This window comes from Balaenoptera acutorostrata, chromosome 2 (genome assembly GCF_949987535.1).
Source record: "Balaenoptera acutorostrata chromosome 2, mBalAcu1.1, whole genome shotgun sequence".
Lineage (NCBI taxonomy): Eukaryota > Metazoa > Chordata > Mammalia > Artiodactyla > Balaenopteridae > Balaenoptera > Balaenoptera acutorostrata.
Window position 1 is genome coordinate 106,203,117 of NC_080065.1, and position 24,662 is coordinate 106,227,778.

Consider the following 24,662-nt stretch of genomic DNA (forward strand, 5'->3'; position numbering starts at 1 on the left):
ATTATTATTATAAACCAGTAAGAATGCTATTACCTCATTCTGTAAAGAAAAAATGTATGTATGTCTACCTACACAAAGAGAAAGTTTATCTCAGTGTGGTAGAATTATGGGTCATATTTTGTTTGTTTGTGCTTTCCTAAATTTTCTATAATGAACATAAACTACACATAATGCTTTTTTAAATTGTAAGGAAATTTTTTTAGCTACTCAAAAAATTAAATACTTTTACAAAGCTCACGCCACACAGGTATGTGAGGAACAGCATTAAAAAAAATCTAAACTACTTACCATCAGGCAAAATGTTCTGGGTCAACCGTGATCCAGCAGTAGGGGCAATAGTGTTACAATGAATGTTGCTTTTCTCGCCTTCAACTGCAAGACAATTTGAAAGGCCCAGAAGACCCAGCTTTGCAGCACAATAATTTGCCTGGCCAAAGTTGCCATATATTCCTGAAGCCGATGAAGTCATGATGATCCTAAAAGGAAAATCAATCTCTCAACATCATCTTTTCTATATTTTGATACTGTTGCAACTCTAAGCATTTTTTTTTCTTTTTCATTACTATTATACCTGTCAAAAGCAACTCTGTATACTGCCATTAGGTTCTTAAAGTCATGATTCATATATCTAAATTAATATAAATAATAAAAGTAATCTCTCAAAATTCAACTGTGAGATTTTATTGTTTTAGAAAGAATCCCTGGTCAGGATCAAATGAATTCAAGTGTAAGAATGTATATTCATTATGTACTGAAAACAATAAGTATTTATAAACATAAAATAAACTGCCAATTTACAAGTTAAAATTTTAGTAAGAAATATTAGATCATGAAGTTCTAATTCTTTAGTCCTCAGAACTTTGCTCCTTTCCCTTTCTGGATAATATTAAATGCCTCATATTAAATAATACCATCTCATAATCTGACCTAATCTCACTTACTCTACTTAGTAGAACAAGTAAATCCTATCATTGACTTTCAGAAACTGCTAGTATCAAGATATACTAGAACTCTCCAATAAGAACAGATATCACACGCAATTTACTTCTAGTAGATGTGTGTGAACCCTGAGTTAACAGGAATAACTTTTATGTTAGAGAGCATGGGGCCACTTACTAGGTCTGCCACGTCTGAGTCACACAGACGCAACTATAAGAGTCTTACCGTTCCTAGTTTACAAAGACTAACTCATGTCTGACCAGTGTTAGCCAGTAGAAAACAGCCACTCATCTCTCCCCAGTTGGTCACTGGGCACAAAAAATGATATTTTGGTTAGAGAATAAAGTACTGCTGAATCCTCAATGTTTGTACTGCTAAAATATCAGAGAATAGCAGGAGAATCATTAATAATGAAAAGTAGGAGGTGAAAAGAAATACTAAGTTGTCCACCTCGCTAATCTATGACTGACACCAATGTAACGGGGAGGCATCTTCCAAAACTACGTTTAAAAAGCCTGTGCATATCTGAAGGTGTATTTTTCAACGTCAAAGCAATTCTTTTCCTCTGGACATAAGAACCCACACACGGCATCTCCAAACCCCCTTGACAGCCACATACAACTCTACCTTCCAAATTTCTGTTTCTTCATGTGATCCCACGCTGCCCGGGTCACCAGGGATGAGCCCCGCAAATGAACTCTCTGGATGATATCTAAAACAAGACATTTTTATCATGAATATTGTCAAATTTAGACAGACCTATCTCAGAATCAACATAAGCAAAGACTTACTTATACAAAGATGTTCATTTTATACCTAGCATTCAAAATCAGCTATTGTCACATTGCACTCTGAGTAATCATTTCTGCTTTAGTTCCAGTTACATAACCAATCAATAATTCATACCTATTTTGCCGATAATTTATGATTAGATTATTATCTAATATATCTAACTTTATCACAAATATAATGCCACCTAAATACGATGCCTATGCATATCTAAGTGCAATGCCATCTTTAATTTTTGCCTATTTTATATAAAAATTCATAATACAAATAACCAAGAATTTTACATACATAATTGGGACTCAACACAAACGTTAGTTAAAGCATAATCAAAAACCACTCAGTTCTTCATCAAGAAATGTTTATAAAATGTTCAGTATATCCCTAAATCCCTATTTTTAACAGGATTTGCAAATGAGTTAGAGAGAGCTGGGGGTCGGGGCGTGGAGGTGTAGGAAAGAGGGGGAGGGAAAGAGGGAAAAAGAGAGACAGAGAAGCCTGCTTTCTGAAATGTCAATCTAATGAACAGACAACTTGGAGGATGATGCAGATAAACAAACAATTCCAGATTTAATCTTACTCTGATGAAACCAGAAGAGGACACACTCCAGCCCCATCAGAGCTCAAAGCAAAGCACCGACTTAAGTCCCCTCTGCCAACAAATTCTATCTTTCTCAGCTCCTTTTTTTCTCCAGTTATTACAAGGGAATTGGAAGCTAAAAGCCGTCTTTGCTTAATTCTAAGTCAGAAAGATATCTTCCTTCTTCCAAAAGAACTTCTGGCAATATTTCCCAGAAACACACTCTATAAACAATGATGTAATTCATCTCAGTTACCATGCCTGCCACCGTCGCAGCCACCAATGCTTGTTTTAGTTCTGATAGCCAATGAAAGTAAGGGCAAAAAAGAGCAAACAGGATAAAAAAATTTTATAACTGTGACTGTTCATCATCTAAACTCAATCTTTCCAACATGACATTCCTAATGGAAATTTTTCCTACTTATTAGAAGTTTCAAAATTATATCTAGGTTTTTCCCACCCAGTTCTCAGATCTCCATCGTTTTTAGTTTTTGTTTTTTAGCATTTCCTTTTGATTTTTTTAGCATTTCCTTCTGTCTGCTTACAGTAGTCATAGCCTACTCTTGCTCTTGAAATAAGAATCACACAGCCAGACAAGCATGCAAAAGGCTGTTAGAAACAACTAATACTGCAAGAAAACGCTGACAATCTCTCAAAGAGAAAAAGGGAAACGAACGAAAGTCACAAAAGCCTTTTCTTCCAACTGTTCATTTTCAGTTGTAAAGCTTACTCATCACTTATATTAGCAGAAGCAAAAATAGGTAGAAGCAAGTTTTTCCTTAAGTGTGTAAATGTATCAAATATTAGAAGGCTAAATGGATAAGTATGTTCCAGAGAACGTATATTTAAAATAACTTACCCCAGTCTTCATCACTTATTCTACCAAAGGAACGGTCCCTCAAAATTCTAAAAAATTGATATTATATATGTTGAGAAGAGAAAGTCAACACTTAAAAAAAGTTTGCATGTACATTACTTTATTGGAAATTTAAAAAGAAATACTCACCCAGCATTGTTGATCACAACATCTACAATATAAAAATATTCAAGTCACAAATATAAAAGCAAGCATATTAATTTGCCTTTGCTTACAACACATTTCTTTCAAAAGCGTTCCCTGCCTCCCCCCTGCCCATGGAAAAGTAGATATAATAGGTAACAAGTGCTAGCAGAACACAATTTTATACCTATAGTAAAAAAAAATCGGATTCACAAAAGCACAATAAGTACCCCATTATATCAGTGCTTTCCTCTCAAGTCTACATACCTAAATGTTTCCACCTCTACCTCCTGCCAAAATTCTGTGAGCTTATTTACAGAATTAGCAGTCACACAACTCTTAGGTTCTTAGAATTCAGTGGTAATCGTAAACCATCCCTCAATTAACTTCAAAATTCACAGGGAAAGTTAAAAGTTTAAAAGATTTTTCCTTGCCACTCAAAAGTCAAAAGCCCAGAAAGGAAACCATTAGAGTCAGAAACTGATGGCCTGTCTTCATACATAATTGCATTCTCACTATAAAATAGAAGGGATTGTTTCTTAAGGTTCAACCACCATCTTGTGGCTATTTTCACCTTATGACTTCAGAACTTTGTGGTCTCTATCCCTGTGTCAGACACTATGTGAACATGTCTCTCACAAGCTCAACCAAATATAGCTAGAAAAATATATATGCTAGACCAAAAAAAGGGGGGGGAAACACATTCAAACTACAAAAATTAACATTTTTCAGATTATAAACATGTTGGGCTTATCTGCAGTAGTTTCCCCCTAGTAATTCAATAACCTTTTACTAACAATGTATGGGACTAAGTCAGGAAAATTAAACAATATATTTGAAATGCTTGAAATGCTTCTTAAAAATGAAGATTTTTATTTTATATAATTCATCTTAATTAATTTGCAAGATACTGAATCATTTTCATCTGAATCATTATAATTATCTAAAATATTCCACTGGGTCCTCTATTGCCAAAATACGGATTTATTTTTTATTTTCTAAATATATTTGGGGTATGATTAAATTATTATAAAAAGGAAACTTAGAGAATACTTACAAGTTTTTTTTAAAGGCTCTTAAAGTACAAAAAAATATAAAACAAACTCAACACATACATGCATAAAAACTGTCACCTCAAGCCCTTTGTGGAATAAGATTAGGGTATGTAAAAAAATTAAAATTTAAAACAAATCTAAAAATTTGATTACCAAAAAAGAGTTTTTAATAAACAAAAGTGAAATAAAAAATATTTCATTAGAAAGGTAGAAGCAGCTCTGTTAGTACCATAAATGCAAAGAAACATTACCTATTCTTCCAAAAGCATCCAGTGCTGTCTTCACAACCTTCTCTCCTGCTTCCACTGAATCTGATGGAAAGGGAAATTAGGACAAAACTTCAGTAATATCCCTTACAGAGGACTTCTAAATTCTGTGGCTCAGAGCACATGACAGATACTATTCATTCAACAGAACTCATTTCCAAGGAAAATACATTTATATTGCAGGCACGTAACAAACTAAAATATAAATGATACATGTTACAAAAGAAATTTAGTCCCTAAGGCAATCCTTTAACCTACCAAAAAAAAAAAAAAAGAGAGAGGGGGTAAATGAGAAGTATTTGACAAATAATATCCAAGACACCATGGTCCAACAGAACTTTCTGTGAGGATGGAAATGCTCTATTTCTGCACTAACATGGTAACCACAAACCACATGTGGCTCCTGAAATGGGGCTAGTACGACAAATGGAATAATCTATTTTATCTCATTTCTGTTGAATTTTAAATAGCCACATAAGCACTTCCCCTTAAGGATGCAAATGAGACTTTGAGAGGGAGGGAAGGAGAAGCATGTTTAATTTGAAAAAGCATGTTCAATTCTGTATCACTACATTTGGAAAACAAACCTACTGTTTTTGTAATACTAACTACAAAAAGTAAAGCTCAATGAAATATTACGGATTTGTGATTTTCTGCTAATCAGCCCAGGAGAAGGGCTCATATCCCCAGAGCTGTGTGTCAAATGGTCAGCTGTCAACTCAACATCACCATTGCCTCTTTCTACTTCCTCTGCAATCACAGGCGGAGCCAGGTCCCTTCCCTGGGACCCATAAGCTCCTGAGTTAGATCTGCCAAAAAGAGATACTCGCTTAAAGGGAGGAAAAGTAGGAAGAGACTGTAAACGCAGGCAATCTTGTGAGCAGGCTGCAGATGTGAGACTGACAGCACATCTAGGTGAGCTCTTGAAAACCACCTGCCACAGGCTGAGATGGTCATCGACAGTTTCCCTGACATGCACCTGCCCAGACCTTCCAATGGTAAGTCTCTAATTCTTTGTATAAAACCCTTCACACTTGGAAAACCGAGAGGGGCTTCTGTTTTCTTGACTGAATCCTGATTGATACAGGTGGAATATCAAAACTGAGGGGCAGGGAAGAGAGTCTGAAATCTTTATCTTTACAAAATAGGTTTTAAAACCCCAGAAATTTTTTTAAGTTGAAAACATTTTTCTAGACTCTCAATGTGGAAATAAGATACTAAAATGTCTGTCTCATTATTCCCTTGAACTCTCAAAACAAATCATATCCTATTTCCTTTCCTCTAAAATTTCAGAATAAAGTCACTGGCAATCTAATTTTCTCCCTGGTCCATAAAAACAATCTAATTTGCAGAAAAGTCAGTAAGCACTAGCTTTTTAAAGTAAATCTACTCAAGAAGATTCCTTACAAATACTATTAGAATCAATACATCAAACATAAAGGTTGTATTTGCTGTCTTTATTTCTAATGCCTAACTTTGACTCTTACATTTTCATAAAGATAAGAAAGTTACATACAGCAATGATCACCTGTGCAGAATGTAATATGAAGGCTGGGTGCAGAAAGGGGGCACTTCACTTCTTACACTATATTACTTTAAGAAATGTTTTTTAAAAGCAATTTTAAAACGAAGAATTTAATGTTACTCTGTAGAAATACATAAGACCTTTTAGCTAAGGCAGGTCTTTTAAGAAAAGACCATATTCATATTCACATCTACAGTAATGTACTGATTATATCATGCGCTCATTATTAAAAATATTAAATAGACAACTGAATAAAAGTTAGACTCATGAAATAATCTACATCAAAAGTTTAAAAAATACGTCACTAAACATCTTTGGCAGACTTAGGTAAAATCTAATTTCATAATTATACTGGAATGCCAAGATATTTGCTCAATACTTATTAACATGAGAAACAGCATCAGTGGAGGAAATATAAAACAAGCAGTATAGTTCTCTCAAATATTGTACCATAGTTGGCCACTGCTCTTCCGCCTTTCCTTCTTATTTCTTCAACAACCTTATCAGCAGCTAAGGAGCCTTTACCAACTCCCATGAAGTCCCCTCCTAGATCATTCACTGCGATGCAAAAATAAACAAATAAGAATTCAGTTCTAGACCTTAAAAATATGAGTTGGAAATGAAATTATATTATTAGTGTATTTCTTCAGTCAACTTCCTAATTCCCTACTACTATATTCCCATCTTACTGAACACACCATGAGATACGTACTTTCAAAACATGCCTCTTTGTTTTTAAATATAGATATGAAAAAAAAATATATATATATAGATATGAAGCAGAAAAATATTTAAACACAGGTTCATGTCATGAAATTTTTAACTGTGCAATGCTTCTCCTTTTTTAGAAAGAAAAAGACCATGATTCAAACCACTTTTAGCAAAAAGAAAGAAAAGAAAAAAACCTAAAGATCACTTTTAAGATTAAATACACAGGAAAACAGTATGGACATTCTTAAAAAAATTACAACTAGAACTGCCACAAGATCCAGCAATCCCACTTCCAGGTATTTATTCAAAAGAATTGAAATCAGGAACCAAAGAGACAACAGCACTCCAAATGTTCAATGCAGCACTATTCACAATAGCCAAGATGTAGAAATAATCTAAATATCAACTGACAGATAAAAATGGATAAAGAAAATGTGGTACATAAATACAATGTATTTATTCAGCCTTTAAAAAAAGAAGGAAATTTTGCAATATGTAATGACATGGATGAGCTTTGAAGATAACATGGTAACCCAGTCACAGAAGGCCAAATGCTGCATGATTCCACTTACATCAAAGTACCTAAAATAGTCAAACTCATAGAATCAGAGAGTAGAATGGTGGTTGCAAAGATTAGGGGGAGGAGAAAATGGGGAGTTGCTAATCGGTGGGCATAAAGTTTCAATAATGCAAGATGAATAAGTTCTATAGATCTTATCTGCCATACAACATAGTGCCTGCAGTTCATAATACTGTATTGTACACTTAAAAATTTGTTAAATGTTCATATTAAATGTTCTTACCATAATTAAAAAGAAAGAAAGAAAGAAAGAAAGGTTAAATACACAATGTGAAATATCTTCTCCACGTCAAGAAGGTCTTTGTTTACAGGAATGGTGATAAAGAACAAGCACGGGGCTTCCCTGGTGGCACAGTGGTTGAGAACCTGCCTGCCAATGCAGGGGACACGGGTTCGAACCCTGGTCCGGGAAGATCCCACATGCCGTGGAGCAACTGGGCCCGTGAGCCACAGCTACTGAGCCTGCGCATCTGGAGCCTGTGCTCCGCAACGAGAGGCCGTGACAGTGAGAGGCCCGCGCACCGCGATGAAGAGTGGCCCCCGCTCGCCGCAACTGGAGAAAGCCCTCGCACAGAAACGAAGACCCAACACAGCCAAAAATAAATAAATAAATAAATTTATAAAAAAAAAAAAAAGAACAAGCACAATATTAAACTCTTGGAGAAGCACACGTGAATTTTTATAAAACATAGTGTGTCATGGTCTACCAAAAAAAGAAATAAAAACTATTTATTGAAAGAGGTCAGAAATTACATACACAACTAATATGTGTTCAGTCATTAATTTATAGCATATATGTAATTTATATGTTTAACAACTGACCACACTTACCACATAACATCTCCCTATATCCAATTATATAGATACAAACATTAATTGCACATTTACTATTTGCAAGGAAATCTACAGAAATCTACAGATGTATAAGAATGGTGCCTATCCTCAGAGTTTATAATCTACTGAAAGTTAAGTATGTGGTAACTACACTAATGCACTAATTGCATCATAAAGTTTATAAAAGCCAACATAACTAAATAATATGATAACGAAGGTAATTTATACAATAATTTAATTATTTACAAAATAACATGCAAAAACAAATGAAAAGATATATAGATCAATGCCAAATAACTTGGAAAAAACAGAATTTCAAACAAATACCTGGGATAAAGAATTAATTTGCATTGCAAAGTGATCATTTTTGTAGGGTTATTGCACACTGTGCAGAATATAACAATTTAAAAATTACTAATTAATAAATGGCATAGAGGTATATACTAAAATTTAAAGTCTCTTAATATTACCAAATTGATAATTACCATACCTGGGGAAAAAAGAAAAACCCACAAGATCTTTTTTTCTTTTCAACAATGGTTCTCTTTTGGTGGGGGCTGGAGTGAGGGCTGCAAGTGGGGTTGGGTGGTAAAGGGAGATACAGGGATGGTACCAAGCAAAGCTAGCCTAATGTGCTTTTACTCTTAAAGGAAATGAGTTTTTCAAAATGTGGACTGGGATATATTTTTTCTAACAATATAGTCTTAACAGCCTTACTGCAAATAAAAAATGCCGCAAAGACACAAAATAATGGGGAAAAGGCTTACATTATCCGTCAGAGATTAAAAAAAAAAAGTGTTAAGCTTCTCAAGACTAAATTCCTATTAATTATTCATTTCTGTACAATTACTCAAATGACAGGAAACAGTTTTTAAAAATCAAGATTTTAAAACATGCGGCTAACAGTCTATTAAGACCCTTTTTAACTAAGCAAGGGAAAGTTCAAGAGCAAACTGGCAAAGGCCATACTTAAGTAAAGAAAGAATTGTTCAATTGTGAAATGAAACACTACCCCCAAGTGGAAACTGTTCAAAGTGCAACCAAGTGCAAGCAAAGGTAAGAACTGAAGACTGTATAAATAATTATTGAGATCAATGATGTGCAGTGAAACAGTTTCAGAATAGATTTATTCAAGACAAGTCTCTACCTTAGAGAGTACAAACTTAACACTGACCCCACTCAGTTATCCCACTATCACCAGAGCTAAATCACAGGGATTTCAGGCTTAACTAGAAAAGCACTGGTTACACGCTGAAGGGCTTGGATAGCAACAATGTTCACAGATTGTATACAAAGAGAAATGTATCCACACTATGTGACACTGTTCAGCTTAAATATATGACTAAAATTCTAATCACAATAATATTTTAAAATACCATTACCGCCTTATACTGGTATGTATATACTTTACATTTTCAAAGACCCATCTATGTACATTGCTGCATTTGATCTCCATACAGCTTTTTAGGAGTTTGGCAGGAACAGTTGTTCCTATTTTCGCAGAAGAGCAAAGTTTAGGAAAGGTTATGTAACTTGTTCCAGGCTCCAAAGCTTGTCCAGGCTCCAAGGCTGTATGAAATGGCAAAATTCAGACTAGAACCTGGACCTACCACAATACCACTCTGCTCCTCTAATGCTGTAAACAAGTTTCTTTTATCCTAATTATTTCCACTAAAAAAAAAAAAAAAAAAAAAATCACATGTGCTTGGGGAGAATATAGAAGGAACAGTAAATCAGCCACCCCAGTCAAACAAATAGCTTTAAATTAGGGAGTAAAAATGGTTAAGATTATGATAGTTAAGGACAGAGTCTTTTCAGCTAAAACCATCAAAATATCCCCCAAAGTGATATATTTGTAAATCCTCCATATAAAATCCAGTTTATAGCTCTGAAGAGTTTTGTTTTTTTTTTTAAGATGTAAAATCTTTTTCCTATTTCTGTCATTTTAAATAAATCAATGACTTGGATAGTCTACTAAAGACTACATAAGGTTTTTTACTAAAAATCCACCCCAAGATTTTACTAAATACCTGCAATATGCTAACCACTAGAGCAGGGATATAAGAATCCAGAGAATTCTAAAACACACTTGGAGCCTGTAAAAGTACTCTATTAATAGGTAAATGGATACCTAAATACAAAGTATCAAGTTATCAGCTATCCAAGCCTGAAAACAGAACCATGTTTGTGACAAGGCCTGTTTCCCCATATCCTCCCAACACTGGACATCATCATTCTTTTCAGTATAACAATTAAATGATTACAAGTTGTAGCTCATTATTTAATTTACATTTCTTTGAGCACTAGTAAGGTAACATTATTTTCATGGGCTTATTGGTCATTTATACTTCTTATTGTTTTGCCTGCTTAAATCACGTTTCATTTGGGGTGTTTTTCTTTCTTACAGATGTGTACGTGTCCCTTACTTATAAAAGATTTTAATTCTTTATATGTGTTGCAGATCATAAGTTCCTTTATTGAAATGTTGAAAGAGAAACAGAGGTAACATTGGAGCATTAATATTATTTGATGAGCATTACATACATTGTTTGCCAGTGTTTTGTTACATAAACCAGATTGAGAAATCTGGATTTGTCTTTAGCAATCCTATTTGTGTACAGGACTTTGCTCTCAGAAGTTGGTTTTCTTGTTCTTTCTTGCTATCCTTCAGCCCTGACTATTGGCTCCAAAGACTAGAGCAAGAAACATGCTTTGGGTCTCCTGATATCAGGGCTGCTAAACCAGCTGAGGGAATATACGTCACTTATAGTTTGATAGGAAAAAAAAAAAAAAAGCAAAGCAAATTGATTATCATCTTCCTCAAACTGTCCCATCTTCTCAACATCAGTTTGCTGGGTGAGTTATTTCCCAGGTACTCTTTCCTTTCTCCCATTTCTGAACAGCACATGTCACTGAGCCATCAAGGCTTGACATCAATTTCATTATGATTCTTCAAATGTTCACTCTGTTCCCACTCTGTATCCAGCACTGTGCTAGGTGCTTTAAGCTCGCAAGGTAGACAGTTTGTGCACTGAGGAGTTTCCAGTTCTTTCGAGGAATCGTTTACTGCCATTTCTTTCCTATTCTATAATTTCATGCCCAGATTACTACAGTTGCCTTCCCGGTGGTCTTCTGCCTCCAATCTTAATCTTTCCAGGCAATCAGCAGACTGTTGCTGGGTAATGGCCCAAAGGCAGCCTTTATACTACGTCATCCCCTTGCTCAAAATCTGCAGTGGAACCCTAATTATTCACTGCCTAACTTTCAAGATCCCTTAAAGTCTGCCCTCACTTTACTGTTTCACTTTACTATAAGTAGTTCGTCCTTTTTGCTGTAGCTCAGTGCGGGAAATTGCTTATATAGCAGTTTCTAACTTGCCACTTAATTATCAAGAGTAATAATGTTATAATGCTTTGTATTTGAAGAGTGCTTTATCACTGTGCTTACACATATTCGTGTTCATATATTTATTCAATCCAAGGGTTTGACACCAGCTGAGTCATATCCACTACCAATGACATATCTATATACGACTTTTATTTCCAAAGTAAAATGGTGCTTCCAAATTTACAAAATCAAAATAACTTGCATATGTATTGATTCTGTGAGTGACATCCTTTACAATGAGTAATCTGAGAAGCATATAAAAAGATGACACGGGCAATATTATACTACAAGTGTACTTATTTTTTGGAGAGGTTATTTACTTTTTTTTTTTTTTAATGCTTTCAAGAAATTCAAACCCTGCAGATTCAAAAAGTCGTTTTAATCCGTGTCTTACCCCAGAGGTAACTGCTATTAACCATCTCTTGGATGTTCTTCCAGACATTTCTGTTTTCTATGCTTGATGCCTTTCCTCCTATTTTGATAAAGTTTCCGATAGCAAACAATAGCATTAAGAATCATTTCATTGATTTTAGAGCTGTGGGCCCAATGGGGATTTCTTCCTGTATTCTGTTCATGTCCTGACTGCTACCAAAAAGTATTTAAGGTGGCTTAAATGTGCAAGGGCTATTAAAAAACGGAAAAATTAAGAAAACGTTACATCAGAGAAAGAGAAGCCTACTCAAACCATATGCTAATGGTAGTTACTCTATTTGGGGACAGTGTCAGGTTTACCCTCAAGCTTCTTGACAGCCAAAGAAAAGGCGGAAAACACAGAGCTGCCATACTATTTTCACGTTTGGTAGAAAGATACAATCACCCTAGTTCATCAGAGTCTTTTCCAGAATGGCCATAAATGTATCTAAATATTTGAAGACCTCCAAAATGTTGTGACAGTTTAGAAAGCAACGTCTTAAATTAGGGCTCTTTAATTTAAGGGACTTAATCTGTCTCAACAACAAGAAGGCATCAAAGGTCTCCTTAAAGGGAGAAGAAACTGAAAATGAGAGACTGAGTCCCCTCCAGAGTTCAGTCCTGGGACCCTATCTCCTGTTTATATGCACTCACCACCTGGGTAATCTAATCCAGTCTCCTGGCTTTGAATACCACCTAGAAACTGAAAACAGATTTACACAGCTTCAACCTGTCCCCCCAACTACAGAGTCCTACATCCCACTGCCTACCTACTATCCCCATCTGAAAGTCTACTGGGAATGTCCCCTCTCTGCGAATCCGGCCCTCCTCCAGTCTTTCCTATCTCGGTAAACCACCACTTTATCCTTCTCTCTCCCTTTCAACCCACATCAGCAAATAAGCAAATCCTGCCATACCTACCTTCAAAATATATCCAGAATTTAACTTCTTTGCACCACCTCCATCCCTACCACCTGTCTGAATCACCCCCATCTCTTATGTAGATTACTGCAATAACCTGACAGATCTCTCTGCTTCCTCTTCTTTTTTTTAACAAAAAATCACAAGTGTGGACAAGAATTGTTAATAGGATAATAGACCCCAATATGCCCAACGTACTTCTCCACTTCCACGCCTGCTCCCCTAGAACCTATTCCTCACACAGCACTCAGAATGATCCACTTAAACCTTAAATGAGGTCATGTTGCTCCTCCACGCTCTCCAATGGCTTCCCATCTCAATCAGGGTAAAAGCCAGTCCTTACTCTGAACTAAATGGTCCTACATGACCTGACCTCCTGTGATCTCTCATCTCTCACTTTGTTCCCCTAGACGACTTCACGCCAGCCTGGGATGCCCCCTAAGCTCACTTTGACATAATCTTGAGCACAGTGCCCAGCACACGGTAGGCAGTCACTATTATTCGCTTTTTACCCCCTTTACAAAAGGTTTTAATTCTTGATGTCATTTAATCCCCATCATAATCCTGGAAGTTATTAGGTGAGGTGGCTACTAATATTCAGAGGTCATGTAATTAGACAGCAGAAACAGGATTTATAGCCTGACCTAACTTCAAAGACAATTCACTTTCCCCACTGCAGTTCACCTTCTGGCTATCAGGATCACACAGCGGTTAAAAACACAGGCTCTGGCATCAGACCACAGGAACTTGTAACTCATCTTTACCAGTGATTATGCAACTGCAGTACAGAAAAGAAATCATGTCGATCTTACTTCAAAAGATTGCAGTTTCAATTACCCAAAAATGCTACTCCTCCAGTTCAAGAATAGAAAGCATTCTGCCTTTCTTACTGTCCAAAAAGAGGTTCTCCTTGCTGGAACACTTCCATCTTCTTTGTGTTCACACCCTCAAGACAAAACTTAATATTCAGAGAACTCGATACAGCTCACCTACTGAGGAAATCTCAAACCTATTCCATTCCCAACATTTCCTTCAGATATGTGCGAACATTTCTTGAAAGATGTAACGTGTACGAAACCAAATGTCCCTTGTTGTAATTATCAGCCACAGGCTTAGCAGTTCTTATACCCAGATTTAAATCTCCCATAATGCTTTATATTACGGAATATAAAACATAGCAATCATATTTACATGAAGAGAATATCTTAAGTGATACCCTTAACTTTGGGCTTGGCCAGGTGATTTCCTTTGGCCAATGAAAGGTGAGTAGAAATGACATGCCACTTCTAAACAGAAGCTTTATGAGACACCAAGGGGATCCATTTTTATTTTCCCTCTGCTGGAAGAACAGCCATGATGAAAGTTGCTCCTTCAGCTGGGATCCTGAAATTAGTACGACACATAAAGCAGAGACACAGCTGACCAGAAGCTGAAAGGTCAGATAGGTATGAAATTACCCTTTTTTTAAAAAATAAATTTATTTATTTTATTTATTTATTTTTATTTTTGGCTGTGTTGGGTCTTCCTTCCTGTGCATGGGCTTTCTCTAGTTGCGGCGAGCGGGGGCTACTCTTCGTTGAGGTGTGTGGGCTTCTCATTGCAGTGGCTTCTCTTGTTGCGGAGCACGGACTCTAGGCACATGGGCTTCAGTAGTTGTGGCACACGGGATCAGTAGTTGTGGCTCGTGGGCTCTAGAGCGTAGGCTCAGTAGTTGTGGCACACGGGCTCAGTTGCTCCGTGGCATGTGGGATCTTCCCGGACCAGGGCTCGAACCTGTAACCCCTGCATTGGCAGGTGGATTCTTAACCTCTGCACCACCAGGGAAGTCCTGAAATTATCCTTTATTATTATAAACCATTGAGATTTGTCTGTTAACTCGGCATAACCTAGCAAAAGTTGACTTATATGAGAAACAAGGTACTCCATTTCTTAAGGTCTTACTTCTTACTGGCCTCTGAGCTAGTCATAGGATTAACTGATTAGTAATTTTTCCACAAACAAGATACTCTGATGTCATAAATCCTAGGTTTGCTTACTCCTCTTTACTATTTTTTGCTTACTCAGGTAAAAATATGCTGAGCAGAACAAAATTAACACAGGAGAAATGTTAGTGCACATGATACAACCTGGACTCAGGGCATCTGTGTTTTAAAAAAGTTAAAGCAGAGCGTAGTGGTGGTTAGGGAAAAACAAAACCCATTGGTAGCCCAGAAAGTTCACAGCTAGGTCACAGGCTAAAAAGTGGTAGAAAATATCAGTGAAAAGTTCTACATTTTCACATAAACTAAACTAAACTAAATCTGGCTCTCCAGCCTAGTTTGGTAAATATTTTTCCCAAAACACTAATTTTCTGCCTTTTTGGACTCTCACAAGCACTTGCTGCGATACCATCCCTGAGGCAATGACAAAATAAACAGATACACTGTCCCTGTTTACCTTTTTCTTAGAACTGAAAAACTCCAATCTGAGTTCAACAAATTCAAAGGTAATAAATAAATACAGGAAAACTGATCCACATAAACACATACTGCTGCAAAATGTTTTACAAAACAAGTTTATAAACTAAGATCATAACTTAGTCACAACAAAAAAAGCAGAAATTTATTCAACCAATCTCAAAGACACACCAACCACTCCCCAGCCAGCCCCACCCCCAGAAAAGGGCTACAGCAAACAATAAAGGAAGGAATGAACAAAGTCCCTTCTTTACAAAAGGCAACATTCTCAGAACTTTAGGAGATACAAAAGATAAAATGAGATACTTGCACTTACGGAATTGAGTGGAAAAGATGTAAATAAATAAAAAGTTTTAAGTATTAATAAATAAATAACAATATTTTTTTTTTAAGAAAAAAAAAAAAGTAACAACATGTGCCTTTAAGCCCTGACATGAAATATTTTGGGGAAAACCTGGCAAAAAAGGCGTGAACTATACACGCCCTGACCAAATACCACAATATCAAAATTTGTCCTTGCCCCAAGAAGTAGACTGGATTAACAGCCAGTGGCTATGACCTTAAACAAGGAACATCCAAAGTCGCTGTGTCCCTTCCATAAAGATATATGCTAGGTCCGGGCAGCCGAAGAGTGTGGTTAGCAAGATGAACAAAGATGCGCAGATGAGAGCAGCAATAAACCAAAAGTTGATAGAAACTGGAGAAAGAGAAGGCCTCAAAGAGTTGCTGAGAGCTAAATTAATTGAATGTGGCTGGAAGGATCAGTTGAAGGCACACTGTAAAGGTAATTAAAGAAAAAGGACTAGAACACGTTACTGTTGATGACTTGGTGGCTGAAATCACACCAAAAGGCAGAGCCCTGGTACCTGACAGTGTAAAGAAGGAGCTCCTACAAAGAATAAGAACATTCCTTGCTCAGCATGCCAGCCGTTAAGATTGAATTAGATTGTGTTGTTTTGTGGTTTTATTTCTGAAAGTAAAACTTGCCATAAATTAGGAATTGATTTCCCAATATAAAATCCTTTTTTGTATGATGGTATACAGTTTTCAGTAATGATGTATACAATTGTATTGATATTTTTCCCTAAATGTGTTATTTTAATAAATATCTCATGAATGAAAAAAAAAAAAAAAAGATATATGCTGAGGAAGAAAAGTATATTCAATATCCTGCTTAGGTCTTCTTTGTTTAGAAAACCTGGCTGCTTGTTCAGTCTTTTATTACACATCTCCGTAAACAAATTGGGAGAAATTTGGCTCTCTGTATTCCCTGATAAGATGTAGGAAAACTCTATCCTTCTCAAACTCTTCCAAAAAATTGCAGAGGAAGGAACACTCCCAAACGCATTCTATGAGGCCACCATCACCCTGATACCAAAACCAGACAAATATACTACAAAAAAAGAAAATTACAGACCAATATCACTGATGAATATAGATGCAAAAATCCTCAACAAAATACTAGCAAACAGAATCCAACAACACATTAAAAGGATCATACACCACGATCAAGTGGGATTTATCCCAGGGATGCAAGGATTCTTCAATATATGCAAATCAATCAATGTGATACACCATATTAACAAATTGAAGAATAAAAACCATATGATCATCTCAATAGATGCAGAAAAAGCTTTTGACAAAATTCAACACCCAGTTATGATAAAAACTCTCCAGAAAGTGGGCATAGAGGGAACCTACCTCAACATAATAAAGGCCATATATGACAAACCCACAGCAAACATCATTCTCAATGGTGAAAAACTGAAAGCATTTCCTCTAAGATCAGGAACGAGACAAGGATGTCCACTCTCACCACTATTATTCAACATAGTTCTGGAAGTCCTAGCCACGGCAATCAGAGAAGAAAAAGAAATAAAAGGAATACAAATTGGAAAAGAAGAAGTAAAACTGTCACTCTTTGCGGATGACATGATACTATACATAGAGAATCCTAAAACTGCCACCAGAAAACTGCTAGAGCTAATTAATGAATATAGTAAAGTTGCAGGATACAAAATGAATGCACGGAAATCTCTTGCATTCCTATACAGTAATGATGAAAAATCTGAAAGAGAAATTATGGAAACACTCCCATTTACCATTGCAACAAAAAGAATAAAATACCTAGGAATAAACCTACCTAGGGAGACAAAAGACCTGTATGCAGAAAACTATAAGACACTGATGAAAGAAATTAAAGATGATACCAACAGATGGAGAGATATACCATGTTCTTGGATTGGAAGAATCAACATTGTGAAAATGAGTATACTACCCAAAGCAATATACAGGTTCAATGCAATCCCTATTAAATTACCAATGGCATTTTTTACGGAGCTAGAACAAATCATCTTAAAATTTGTATGGAGTCACAAAAGACCCTGAATAGCCAAAGCAGTCTTGAGGGAAAAAAATGGAGCTGGAGGAATCAGACTCCCTGACTTCAGACTATACTACAAAGCTACAGTAATCAAGACAATATGGTACTGGCACAAAAACAGAAACATAGATCAATGGAACAAGATAGAAAAGCCCAGAGATTAACCCACGCACCTATGGCCAACTAATCTATGACAAAGGAGGCAAAGATATACAATGGAGAAAAGACAGTCTCTTCAATAAGTGGTGCTGGGAAAACTGGACAGCTACATGTAAAAGAATGAAATTACAACACTGCCTAACACCATACACAAAAATGAACTCAAAGTGGATTCGAGACCTAAATGTAAGACCGCACACTATAAAACTCTTAGAGGAAAACATAGGAAGAACACTCTTTGACATAAATCACAGCAAGATCTTTTTCGATCCACCTCCTAGAGTAATGGAAATAAAAACAAAAATAAACAAATGGGACCTAATGAAACTTCAAAGCTTTTGCACAGCAAAGGAAACCGTAAACAAGACGAAAAGACAACCCTCGGAATGGGAGAAAATATTTGCAAACGAATCAACGGACAAAGGATTAATCTGCAAAATATATAAACAGCTCATTCAGCTCAATATTAAAGAAACAAACACCCCAATCCAAAAATGGGCAGAAGACCTAAATAGACATTTCTCCAAAGAAGACATACAGACGGCCACGAAGCACATGAAAAGATGCTCAACATCGCTAATTATTAGAGAAATGCAAATCAAAACTACAATGAGGTATCACCTCACTCCTGTTAGAATGGGCATCATCAGAAAATCTACAAACAACAAATGCTGGAGAGGGTGTGGAGAAAAGGGAACCCTCTTGCAATGTTGGTGGGAATGTAAATTGATACAGCCACTATGGAGAACAATATGGAGGTTCCTTAAAAATCTAAAAATAGAATTACCATATAACCCAGCACACACACACACACACACACACACACACACACACACATTCAGACACCAGTAGCAAATAATGCAGGTTTCCATCCTTCTGGTCCTTCTGACCAACCAGATGTTGCTTTCGGCTTGATTAATCCATTCACACAAAGCGGGTTCACAGAACTCAGAGAAACATTTTACTTACTAGATAACCATTTTACTTACTACATCTTACAAGTTTTATATATATATATATAGACTCAGGAATAGCCAGATGGAAGAGATGCATAAGGTAAGGCATAGGGAAAGTGTCTAAATCTTTCATGGTCTCTGAGCATGCCACTCTCCTCATATCTCCACATGTTCACTGACTCAGAAGCAATCCAAACCCCCTCCTTTTGGGTTTTTATGGAGGCTTATTAACATAAGCATGATTGATTAAATCATTTGCCTTTGGTGAATGATTCAACCTCCAGCCCCTCTGACCTCTTCAGAGGGGTGGGAATGTAAGTTCCAACCCTCTAATCACTTGGTTGGCTCCACTAGCAACCAGCCTCCGTCCTTAGACACCTTTATTGCTCTCAGCACTTAGGAAATTCCAAGGGTTTTAGGAGCTCTGTGCCAGAAACATTGAAGACCAAATATCTATTTCCTATTATATCACACAACTACCTTCAATTTCTACAGCACTGCCTTCAAGAGGTTGCCCAGTCCGTATTTCAGTATTTCCAATGATAGGAAACAATTCCCCTCAAAGCAGCTTTGACATTTATGTATAGAACACTTAAACTTTAATTTAGGAAAAAGAAGGATCTTCCATATCCATGGGGCTTTCCCTATGCATCCCAGTGATACTCTTTGAAGACCGTATCAATCAAGAGTAAGCTTGACATTTTATTGTCACAAATAATTCCTCCAAATCTCAGGGGTTTAAAACAACAAAGGTTCATTTCCCGCTCCTTGTGCATGGGCTGCACATGGGCTGGCTAGGCGTTCTGCTCTCCGCTCTCCTCATTCCTGCCCCCAGCTTGACGAAGCCACCTCTCTCAGTCATCTTTGTAGAGAGAAAGAGTTCTGGAGCCTCACACTGGCAGTGTGAGTTCTGGCCCAAAAGTAACACACATCACTTCCACCCAAAATTGTTGACCACCATCTTCTTTTTAGGGAAACCACTGCCCAAAACTGCCTGCCCTGACCAGGCCCGATAGTAACCACTTGCACAAGTTATCTTACAACAGGAGGTCCTGGTAAGGAACGCGGAACTAACAAACTACCACCAACCGGAAGAATTCAGGAAAGGTCAAAAGGAGAGAGGAGACTCCAGTCCATATGTCCTACCAACCTCCCAGAATCCTTCTCGCTGGAACCTATCTTAGCTGAGCAATGTGTGCACCACCAGAAAGGATCCTGAGGCAGAATGATCGGCCAGAGACAACCCGGAAACTAACCCCATTACCATAAAACCTGAGACTGTGAGCCACATGGCAGAGCAGTTCTCCTGGGTTCCCTTACCCTGCTGCTCTCCGCCCGGACACCCCTTCCTAATAAAGTCTCTTGCATTGTCAGCACGTGTGTCTCCTCAGAAAATTCATTTCTGAGTGGTAGACAAGAGCCCACTCTTGGGCCCTGGAAGAGGTCCCTCTTCCTGCAACATTATCATGTGTCTCTCCATTTTCTAGACTCCTTAGGCAAAAATCATTGTGAACAATACTACTGAAGAGTACAGAAACCATACAGAAAAATTCTAATCCCTCCCTGTTAAATATGACACTTGACAAAACCATCAAGCTATGCATTCACAAAACTGGGTCTAGAACTCAGATCACTTAGGTCATGATTCAGAACCTTTTCCCACTATGCTATGTTAGGACTTTTATACCAAGACAATGTAGTTGGGTTAATAATGCCTTTACTTCATTTTTTTTTTTCTATAAATTGATTCAGTAGGGAGGCTTTGGAAGCCCCTAAAACACTTGCCTTAAACTGAAAAGTAACTGGAAAATAATCCCACTGCCTTTTGAAATGTTTGACCTAGTAAAGATGAGATGTCTGGGAGGCTTTTATGTTCTGAATATAGGGAATAAAAAGGAAACAATCTTCCTAAGACTTTAAGAAACAGGCGGAAAAACTCTTGACTCCCACTTTGCTATTTTGATTAGCTTGTTGACACTTCAGTTCTTTGAGTAATAGCAGTGGCAACAGCTAGAGTTTAGCCAAGATAAAAGTATATATAATAGTGTGGCAGCCCCTGCAGAACCACATACCACTGTAAATGCTTTAGCTCAATCCTATTTGCTCATAGGTCTGTGCAAAGTAACAAATGGTTCTGAAACACTTATTCCAAATAGCTTTCTTATTATTACTTTAAAGATAACTTGGCTGCCAAATACTTGCTCCCTGGTGAAAAAGAATGCATATATGGGAGGAGGATTTATGTATCAAGATATGCTGCTTATTTTGCTCCTGCTGATACAATGCACATCTAATGAATTAGAGATAATCTTCCTCTCTTCCCCAAATTGTAGTCAAATGAGTATGTCATTCCTCCCTCCCTTCAATTCATCCTGGTCATAGTTATTTTCTTTAAGAATATTATTCCCCTGCTCAAATCTTAAATGGCTTCCCAATGCGAGAAGAATAATACCTAAAATATTCAACCGAACATTCACAGCCCTAGGATTGAAGACCCTGCTGAGTTTTCCAGACTAAGTATAACACTCACCTTCTCGCCTCCACTCAACTAGGCCAGACTTCCCTCCCTCCATCAGAGGACAGTCACTTACTCAAGTCATTTCTTTCAAAAGTATAATTTTTCAAAGTTCAATTAAAATCCCACTTTCTACAGGAAGCCCTTCCAGATATCCCAGTGAGAATGGACCCAGCATTTTCCCAGCATGCTAGTTGTACCTCTGTGATAACTCTTTTCCCATTCTCCACTCGGGCAGACTCTTCATGAATGTGTCTGATTTCCCCCACAACATAGAGTTGATCCCTTGTAAAGTAGAGGCCAAGATTCCTTATCTCTGGATTTTCCACATCTCCTTGCACTGAGTATGATCCCTAGCAGGACCCTGTGGGGCTCCTGGGCACAAAAGCCTATATCGGTGTCCCCCATTTCTTGATTACAGGAAATAGGCTTCATTCAGCCTCCATGACCTTCCCTGAGTTCCAACGAGAAGGTTCAAATAGTTGCTGATTAGGGAAGGGAGGGGATGCAGACAAGGGAGGAATAGTCAAAAGAAACAATACTGCAGCCTTGGGGCAGGGTCCTGGTTCCCCCTCAAGGGATACACATAACAATATCTTTGAGCTGTTTTGCAGATACTGAAAGCCCCACCAGAGGGGAGAAGTTAACTGCTACCCACAAACACACAAACCCCAGAACCAGTTGGAACCGTAAGGTTGATGATGCTGACTCCCACTTACCTCACCACCAACCAATCAGAGGAATGTCCATGAGCTGATCACGCCCTCCTCTTTGACCGATTACTATAAAACTCCTCACAACCCTCTCCGGGTCAGGGACACAGAGTTTTGAGGGCAATTGCCTGCTGTAGCCCCCTTTGCCTGGCAAAGCAATAAAGCTATTCTTTTCTACTTCACCCAAAACTCTGTCTTGAGATTTAATTCGGTGTTAGGGTACAGATGCCGGATTCGGCTTCAAGTATGAGCTCCCCTACTTGCTCCCCTATCCCGCAAAAAAACAAAAGCTTAAATAAATTGCCAAAGTACTCGATCTTCTTCCTCCCTAGGCCAAACAATGTCCTGACCAGTGGCCTCTCTTCTTTTTCCCCACACCAGCATAGAAATGCCATCTCTGCATTTATGCTTGCCTGTCACCATGTTCATGTGACTGAACAAAAGTGACAGCCCTGTTCATCCCATGTCCTGTGTAATCCACCCAACTCCCTTCATCTCCATCTAAAACTGTTTTTTACACTGCCTAAAATTTAACCATAGAGAAGCAGTACTTTGAATATTTACCCTTCAAAGATTTTTATTAAAATACAAGGAACCTCATGAGAAGTGGTGCCTTAATTTAAACCATCATCAGCCATTGTTTTAGCAAGGACTAGGGGAAAACAGGCTGAGGATTGGGCCATTTTTGAATGGGATTGGAAATGTAGAGACAGGAAAAAGAAGAAATGGTATCTGGTCAGGAGGTAGATGTTGGGGAGGTGGTGAAAAAGTACCAAAAATAAATATTCAACTTCCTCATAAATTTGCAACAGACGAAATCTTCCTGAGCTGGTGTCCCTGTGTGAAGCAATGTATTAAGGACATAAGACATACAGATCCACTGCAAATTAAGAATGTTAATAAACTGAGCTGAGACTCAGAGAGTTCAAATAACTAGGGTTGAGAAGAATATTCGAAGTTTATTTTTAAAGGAGCCCAGAGATTGAGGTAAAACCCACAACTGTAAAGAACACCTTTCCATCAGGGACTTAGCTTCTACGTATGAATTGTAAGTAAAGCAAGCAGCCTTAGAAAGCAGAATCAGATGATTACTGGTGCCTAGGAAAACCTCTGGCCTAAAGAAGTAATCTGAAGTTAGCCCCATCTTCCTCTAAACCCATTTGGTAGGGTTTTGAAAATCTCCTGCATGAACCTAATACACTTGACATGAATTCATGGAAGTAAATGAGGTTAACAGGATCTGACCGACATCTTAGTGTCTCTTCCAAAGGATGGGCAGTGTATCCATCATGAGGAAGGGAATATGAAATGCTCACAAATCCCATGATTAAAATGCCTCTTGGTCTATAAATCATGTTTCCCTGCTGTTCATAGCTCTGAAAAGGATTAGAGAGAAACCGACTCCTGGGTGTGACAACTGGGGTCACTGAAGATTAGATGTTGCCATGAGCTCACAGAGTCTGCCCTGCAGAAAGCAGTAAAATGATCAAACCCCCACTCCTTCTGCTGGAATATTTACTGTTGACACAAGAGTTCAGCTGTAGACTATGAGCAAAAACCTTCTGTCAATCACTTTCAGTCCTGAATTGGATAAAAAGAGCTAGAGATCTTGCAAAACAGTTGAAGATTGCTACCTGACAGGGAGCTGGGAGTAGTGCAACTAGCATATAGGTAATTTTTAAGGCTACTTTTAAGTGTGAAGCCCGTTGACTGGTTCTCCATCTCTTGGGTGCCCCGAAATTTCCATCTCACTGAAATTTTGGAAAAGAATTCAGGTTCTGTCTTTCCCCTGAGAGGGGAGGCAGCCACAAGCTTTACAAACCTACAGTTTGTACATACAGCAAAGTTAGATTCGCTTACTATTGGAGCCTGACAATACTTGATACCTGATAAAAATCATTGTCAAATAACATTTATAAGAACCCAATTGCATGAGATGGGGTACTATGTTGAGGATCACAGTTACAGCAAAGGCCTCCAGGTGCCCAGAGTTTAAGGCAAGCAAATGAGTACATAGGAAAGGCAAAATTTTTAAATGGCAGACCAAATTTGAATGGACCAAGTAACTGCTTTGCCATTGTACATTCTTCCTATTCCCCGTCACCCATCCATCTATCCATCTCCCCAAAACATACCCCAACCCTAGTGACAAAGGTGGAGGCAAAGCCCGGAAGGACAGTCCACAGGTACTGAGATGCTCAGGGTTGGGAAGGACTTTGATGCTTGTGAAATCCAATCCGTGGTACCTTTGAATTTCCTCTGCCATGGCTCCACCAAGTAATTACTTGGCACATGTCCTAGGACCTTCAGGGACTGGGAATCCACCACTTTCTAAAACAACAAAAAAAATCTCAACATGTTTAGGCAGATAAAACATATTTAGGCAGATATAACAAAAAATTCTTCCTTGTAAGGACAAATCCACTTCCCCAGAGCCTGTTGCTTCCGGTTGCATCTTTTAGGGCCACAGAGAAAAAAAAATCAA

At 37.7% G+C, this 24,662-nt stretch overlaps 1 protein-coding gene across 1 annotated transcript in view; it reads right to left on the reverse strand.

Annotated features, from left to right (window-relative positions):
* The window catches only part of LOC130707177 (peroxisomal multifunctional enzyme type 2-like), a 67,077-nt gene extending 42,575 nt beyond the window's left edge, over nucleotides 1-24,502 (reverse strand). The window contains exons 1-7 of the mRNA XM_057540386.1: nucleotides 24,424-24,502; nucleotides 6,602-6,709; nucleotides 4,612-4,671; nucleotides 3,312-3,333; nucleotides 3,165-3,211; nucleotides 1,567-1,651; nucleotides 289-476 (exon numbers count right to left, since the gene is read on the reverse strand). Coding sequence (XP_057396369.1) covers nucleotides 289-476; nucleotides 1,567-1,651; nucleotides 3,165-3,211; nucleotides 3,312-3,333; nucleotides 4,612-4,671; nucleotides 6,602-6,686 — 487 coding nt within the window. The 5' untranslated portion in view covers nucleotides 6,687-6,709; nucleotides 24,424-24,502. The remainder of the gene's footprint in view (nucleotides 1-288; nucleotides 477-1,566; nucleotides 1,652-3,164; nucleotides 3,212-3,311; nucleotides 3,334-4,611; nucleotides 4,672-6,601; nucleotides 6,710-24,423) is intronic.
* Between the last annotated feature and the right edge of the window lie 160 nt (nucleotides 24,503-24,662).